The following is a 5,975-nucleotide window of genomic DNA, read 5'->3' as shown; positions in this document are numbered from 1 at the left end:
CTCCTTTGAACCGAGCCTCTTGCGCTCGCGACACTGACTGATGCTGAATGACGCGCTCTGCGTAGCTGTCATTCTGCCGAGGAGGATTGTCGGTATAACCATAATGCCGACAAGCACGCTATAGCGTGTAGCCTAGAGACCCTAAATAGATAGAATGGCCAAACAAGTTGCATCTAAGATATGCCTACCACACAACTAGGTTCAAACTTCGCAGGGGACTCAAGCTGAAACATTCAATATCCACGCTCTACCCTCACAGGGGACTCAAGCTAAAAAAAATCCTCTACCAGGCTCTAACTTCGCAGAGAACTCAAGCTGAAACATTAAATATCCACGCTCTACCCTCACAGAGGACTAAAGCTCAAAACTCCAGCAATCACGCTCTAGCTCAAGCTCAAAGTTTCTATAATCACGCTCTACCCTCACAGGGGACTCGAGCTCAAAAACTCCAACAATCACGCTCTACCCTCGCAGGGGACTCAAGCTCACAAACTCCAACAATCACGCTCTACCCTCGCAGGGGACTCAAGCTCACAAACTCAAAATATTACGCTCTATTCTCGCAAGAGCCCCAAGCTCAAAACTCCAGCAATCACGCTCTTCCCTCACAGGGGACTCAAGCTCAAAGTTTCTATAATAACGCTCTACCCTCTCAGGCTCAAAACCCCAGCAATCACTCTTTACCCTCACAGGGGACTCAAGCTCAAAAACATCAAAAATCACGCTCTACCCCCGGGCCAATCCGGGACTCTCACTAAAACATTATGTAATAACACTACATAAAGCAGAACGAAAATTCACATATTTTTCTTAACATATTCTCTAAATAAGTTTTAATTACCCATGATAAAATCTTAACAACTTTAATCTTGTTGTGAAACAACACAGTATCCAACAAAATTATTAGTCCTACGCAACTTCAATTCCAGCACCGGAACTACAAAAATCGAAAATTCCGTCCAACATCAGCCCGACATCGGTCCGACAGTAGAGTGTTTACTATTAAAGACTTCGTGGTAAACCGGCCCACATTTATCAGTAATTTGTTCGTCTTACCTTAGCGGGGAAATCGCTTCCAGACAGATGGCGTCTTTTTTCTCCTTTCACTTTATTTTTCTTTCAGGGGCTACTGTAAATTTTCTGGAAAACAAAAACAAACAAACACAGCACAAGAAAGAAAAACCGCCACTCTGCCATTCCCCACAACACAGTTCGGTTGCGACCTCTCTGCCACCACCAAGGTCACAGGCGTCAGATATATTTTTCAACTCTGCTGCCACAGCTGCCATTCCAAGAAAACACCGACGCCATCATGGTGGCTGCTTATAGCCGCACGACAAACAAATCTCGCGAACGCAACCTTTTTAAATCACAAAGATTCACTAAATCTGCACTAATTACATTTCACACTCGCGATGGGAGCATTTTCTGCGCCATTGTCGTGACTTTTACCCGATTTATCCAGCGAATTCCAAATATTTCGGATACCAATAATAAGACGCGTCCTTTCAAGCCCAAGCAAAACACACGACTGATTTATTTCTCGTTTTCTCACGCACATATTCTCAACTTCTCTCTCGGCTGACCTGCTCTCTCATTACGCTACACTGAACAAAAATGACCCTTTTAAATCAAGTGTTCTACCCTTGATCTGACCCTGCTGTACAGTGCACTTAAAAATCAATCGCATAACACTTGAATTTTGGGCACCAAAACTAGCTGTCATTTCAATAGTAAAACACTTAATTCTGATGTGTCATTTCACATGAATAAATATAGAATTTCTCTTGGATTTCAAATGATTTCTCCAACTATGTATAATCAAGTGCCTATTCAATGTAGTTGAAATGGAAATTGGAATGGAATGGAAATTGGAATGGATTGGAAAATAAATAATATACTGCGTGGAGAAAAACCTTTTGATTGCTTTTATTTTGAATGAACTCTTACGCTTTAATCAAAATAAAAGCTTTCAAAAAGTTTCTCACAATTCATCACTTCTTATGAATTACATTTTTGGTAAATGAAGTGTTTTATTACAGTTATACGGTGTGTTTTGAGTTACAATATAATTGTTTTTTTCTCTACAATGTTATATCCTCATACTGATAGTAATTCTTATGTCTATAGAACATCTGATTGTTAATTGAATGAATCATTATTGGCGGCCCGTCGAAATCTTCAAACGGAGACATTTTGTAAATTGGCGAATGTTTTTAAAATGACTTCTTGAGCCAAATAGTGATCACTAAAAGGACCACAATCCCAAAGTTGCCCTACTATAAAAAAAGAATTATCAATGAGCAATTTTTTTGCTATTTTAAGTAGTTCAGTAACTTCAACAACTCATAGCAATCAATGCTAGAGAATTTTGACGCTTGTTGGAACGAATTCCCTTCGAAGCAAGTTCGATGAGTTCCGGTCCGTCAATCGTTTTTGCAAGTAAGCATTTCAGCCGGTTTGGTGTAAACTGAATGTGGAAGTGATTTAATGAGTTTTCTTTTTCTCCTGGGTTTTCAGCGTCCTAGAAATAAAATGTATTTTGAATAAATGAATAAATAAAAGACTGCACATTAGCTTGATAACTTACTTCGAGTTCTTCATCTTCGTATGAATCCTTCCGGCGAGACGTTTCTGGTGGTGGAGATCCAGTGGCCGATTAGCTCGCAGATGATAAATCGGCCATCAGCACGACAGCGGAAGTGCCGGGCGCAAGCAAGCCGGCCGGTGAAGTTTTTACGATTAAGCCCGCAGATGGATCGGCCGTCAACACGGCAACGGAAGCGGCGACACTCGTTCCAGCAACCAGGCTTCACTGAACACCAAGATCTGGTGCGCCGTGGTGCGGTTTTCGTGTCACTCTAGAACCCAAACCAAGCTGTTTATTGTCACACCATAGCAACTGTACCGAAAGCACCTTGGTACACCACCGGTGCACCCAACTGTATACCAAGATGCAACTCAACAGAATGGTTGATCCAAGTAAACCGGAGGCGACATTGTTTTGATTGAGGTTTGTCAACCATCATTCACATCTTCGGGGTGGCCTGGCGGTTGTGATCTCCGTCTTTTAATCACGAGGTTCCTGGTTCAATCCTGACTTAAATATTTTTGAGGGTTTTTTTTTTTCAATTTTTATTATCAAAATTAGTGATTACATACATTAAAAAAAACTTGTTCGAACCTGCGACGCTCTAGTCAAAGGGTTAAAAAATTTAATGGATTTTTGTAGTGGAATAGAGAAAACGTTCTGTATTATGCAGGCAGAAAATGTCTATTTCAGGATTATATGCACTAGAAGTTAGAGTTTATATTTCATGACACTACGAAATTCTATTCCTTAAGAATTATTCTGAACAAATAAAAACATTCAAAAAATAAAATAAAAACTTTCGAGATTCGAATTAAGAACCTTTAAATTACTAATGCAGTGCCTTTGACAACCACACCATTAAGAAATGTTGATTTCAGTTGGCTTGCTAGGCATGAAGAGCTCTAAACTTCTCCCGTGTGGTAGGCGCAGAAACCATGTCAGTTTTGTTTACCCGATCCACACCGCCGTCACACCAAACTTTGGTTTCGGTGCACCGATCAAGCTACCGAGTTGTGTCGGGTTTTTTTTCGTGACGAGAAATGGTGCGCATATAAAAACCGGTATCATAGCAAACCGTTGTCACACCCGTCAAAAGGTAAGTCTGCCAGCAACAGACGTACCAGTGGCCATCAATACGGCCGGTGAAGTGCCGGCAGCAGAAGGAATGGCCGTCAGCACGGTAGTGGAAGAAGCGGCATGCGATCCTGACGGTTGAGCAACAGAAAAATTGCCTTGAACATCAACTCCTTTAACCTGAAAATAAATTGAAAGATTGTTGTTAAAAATCGCTGTATTTTTTAAACCGTCTACGCAAAATTCACTTACGTCCTCCTTCTCCAAGCCTGATGGGAGCGGCCAGCGAGCGATGATGTTGGAATCCATGGATGAATTATCCGGACAAGATGAAGCACTTTGGTCGATGTCGATCGCCGACTGCAAATAATTGAAATTGAAATAAAAGTTGTTGTTTTTTTCCTTATCCGGGAAAGTTACCTCCGGTTCTGGTTTGCAGAAGGATTGTTGCTGATGGACTTCTTGGATCGTCTCGTCCCGCTTCTCGTCTGGTTGCTGAAAATATTATGGAAACAATTTTTTGTCTATCTAAAATTGCGTGAAAACAAAAAAAACTAACCTCTAAAAACTTGCCAAAAATGGTCCCAGCTCGTTGAAATGCTATTTAATGAAATATTATTTGTAAATTTGCTTTCAATTCAGCTCGGCGAATCGATTACCTTGTACTGGACAACAGTCGTATCGTCTTTCGTCGAAATTGAGGCCAAATTGAAACTTTTTGAATCTTTGTATTTTTGAATTTTTGAATATCTGAATTTTTGAATTTTTGAACTTTTGAACTTTTGAACTTTTGAATTTTTGAATTTTTGAATTTTTGAATTTTTGAATTTTTGAATTTTTGAATTTTTGAATTTTTGAATTTTTGAATTTTTGAATTTTTGAATCTTTGAATTTTTGAATTTTTGAATTTTTGAATTTTTGAATTTTTGAATTTTTGAATTTTTGAATTTTTGAATTTTTGAATTTTTGAATTTTTGAATTTTTGAATTTTTGAATTTTTGAATTTTTGAATTTTTGAATTTTTGAATTTTTGAATTTTTGAATTTTTGAATTTTTGAATTTTTGAATTTTTGAATTTTTGAATTTTTGAATTTTTGAATTTTTGAATTTTTGAATTTTTGAATTTTTGAATTTTTGAATTTTTGAATTTTTGAATTTTTGAATTTTTGAATTTTGAATTTTTGAATTTTTGAATTTTGAATTTTGAATTTTTGAATTTTTGAATTTTGAATTTTGAATTTTTGAATTTTGAATTTTGAATTTTTGAATTTTGAATTTTTGAATTTTGAATTTTGAATTTTTGAATTTTTGAATTTTTGAATTTTGAATTTTGAATTTTTGAATTTTGAATTTTGAATTTTTGAATTTTTGAATTTTGAATTTTGAATTTTTGAATTTTGAATTTTTGAATTTTGAATTTTGAATTTTGAATTTTGAATTTTGAATTTTTGAATTTTGAATTTTGAATTTTGAATTTTGAATTTTTGAATTTTGAATTTTGAATTTTGAATTTTGAATTTTGAATTTTGAATTTTTGAATTTTTGAATTTTTGAATTTTTGAATTTTTGAATTTTTGAATTTTTGAATTTTTGAATTTTTGAATTTTTGAATTTTTGAATTTTTGAATTTTTGAATTTTTGAATTTTTGAATTTTTGAATTTTTGAATTTTTGAATTTTTGAATTTTTGAATTTTTAAATTTTTGAATTTTTGAATTTTTGAATTTTTGAATTTTTGAATTTTTGAATTTTTGAGTTTTTGAATTTTTGAATTTTTGAATTTTTGAATTTTTGAATTTTTGAATTTTTGAATTTTTGAATTTTTGAATTTTTGAACTTTTGAACTTTTGAACTTTTGAACTTTTGAACTTTTGAACTTTTGAACTTTTGAACTTTTGAACTTTTGAACTTTTGAACTTTTGAACTTTTGAACTTTTGAATTTTTGAATTTTTGAATTTTTGAATTTTTGAATTTTTGAATTTTTGAATTTTTGAATTTTTGAATTTTTGAATTTTTGAATTTTTGAATTTTTGAATTTTTGAATTTTTGAATTTTTGAATTTTTGAATTTTTGAATTTTTGAATTTTTGAATTTTTGAATTTTTGAATTTTTGAATTTTTGAATTTTTGAATTTTGAATTTTTGAATTTTTGAATTTTTGAATTTTGAATTTTTGAATTTTTGAATTTTGAATTTTTGAATTTTGAATTTTGAATTTTGAATTTTTGAATTTTGAATTTTTGAATTTTGAATTTTGAATTTTTGAATTTTTGAATTTTGAATTTTTGAATTTTTGAATTTTGAATTTT

At 33.8% G+C, this 5,975-nt stretch overlaps 1 protein-coding gene across 1 annotated transcript; it reads right to left on the bottom strand.

Moving 5' to 3' along the window:
- Positions 1–1,506: 1,506 nt before the first annotated feature.
- On the bottom strand, positions 1,507–4,385 carry LOC119768074. Its single transcript, XM_038258434.1, has 6 exons — positions 4,327–4,385; positions 4,088–4,162; positions 3,920–4,027; positions 3,707–3,847; positions 2,591–2,806; positions 1,507–2,524 (listed from the first exon to the last, which is right to left on the bottom strand). The coding sequence occupies exons 3-5, from the start codon at positions 3,974–3,976 to the stop codon at positions 2,660–2,662; spliced, it is 345 nt and encodes a 114-aa protein (XP_038114362.1). The 5' UTR covers positions 3,977–4,027; positions 4,088–4,162; positions 4,327–4,385; the 3' UTR covers positions 1,507–2,524; positions 2,591–2,659.
- Between the last annotated feature and the right edge of the window lie 1,590 nt (positions 4,386–5,975).

Source organism: Culex quinquefasciatus, chromosome 2 (genome assembly GCF_015732765.1).
Source record: "Culex quinquefasciatus strain JHB chromosome 2, VPISU_Cqui_1.0_pri_paternal, whole genome shotgun sequence".
NCBI lineage: Eukaryota > Metazoa > Arthropoda > Insecta > Diptera > Culicidae > Culex > Culex quinquefasciatus.
Note: the sequence above shows the minus strand (reverse complement) of the source record. Positions and strands in the feature narration are given on the sequence as shown.

Coding starts and splice junctions, on each gene's coding strand:
- LOC119768074 (XM_038258434.1), bottom strand. CDS start 3,976: ATGGATTCCAACATCATCGCTCGCTGGCCGCTCCCATCAGGCTTGGAG. Junction 3,848..3,919: donor CAGGCTTGGAGAAGGAGGAC/GTAAGTGAATTT, acceptor ATTTATTTTCAG/GTTAAAGGAGTTGATGTTCA. Junction 2,807..3,706: donor TGATGGCCACTGGTACGTCT/GTTGCTGGCAGA, acceptor CAGTGAAGCCTG/GTTGCTGGAACGAGTGTCGC.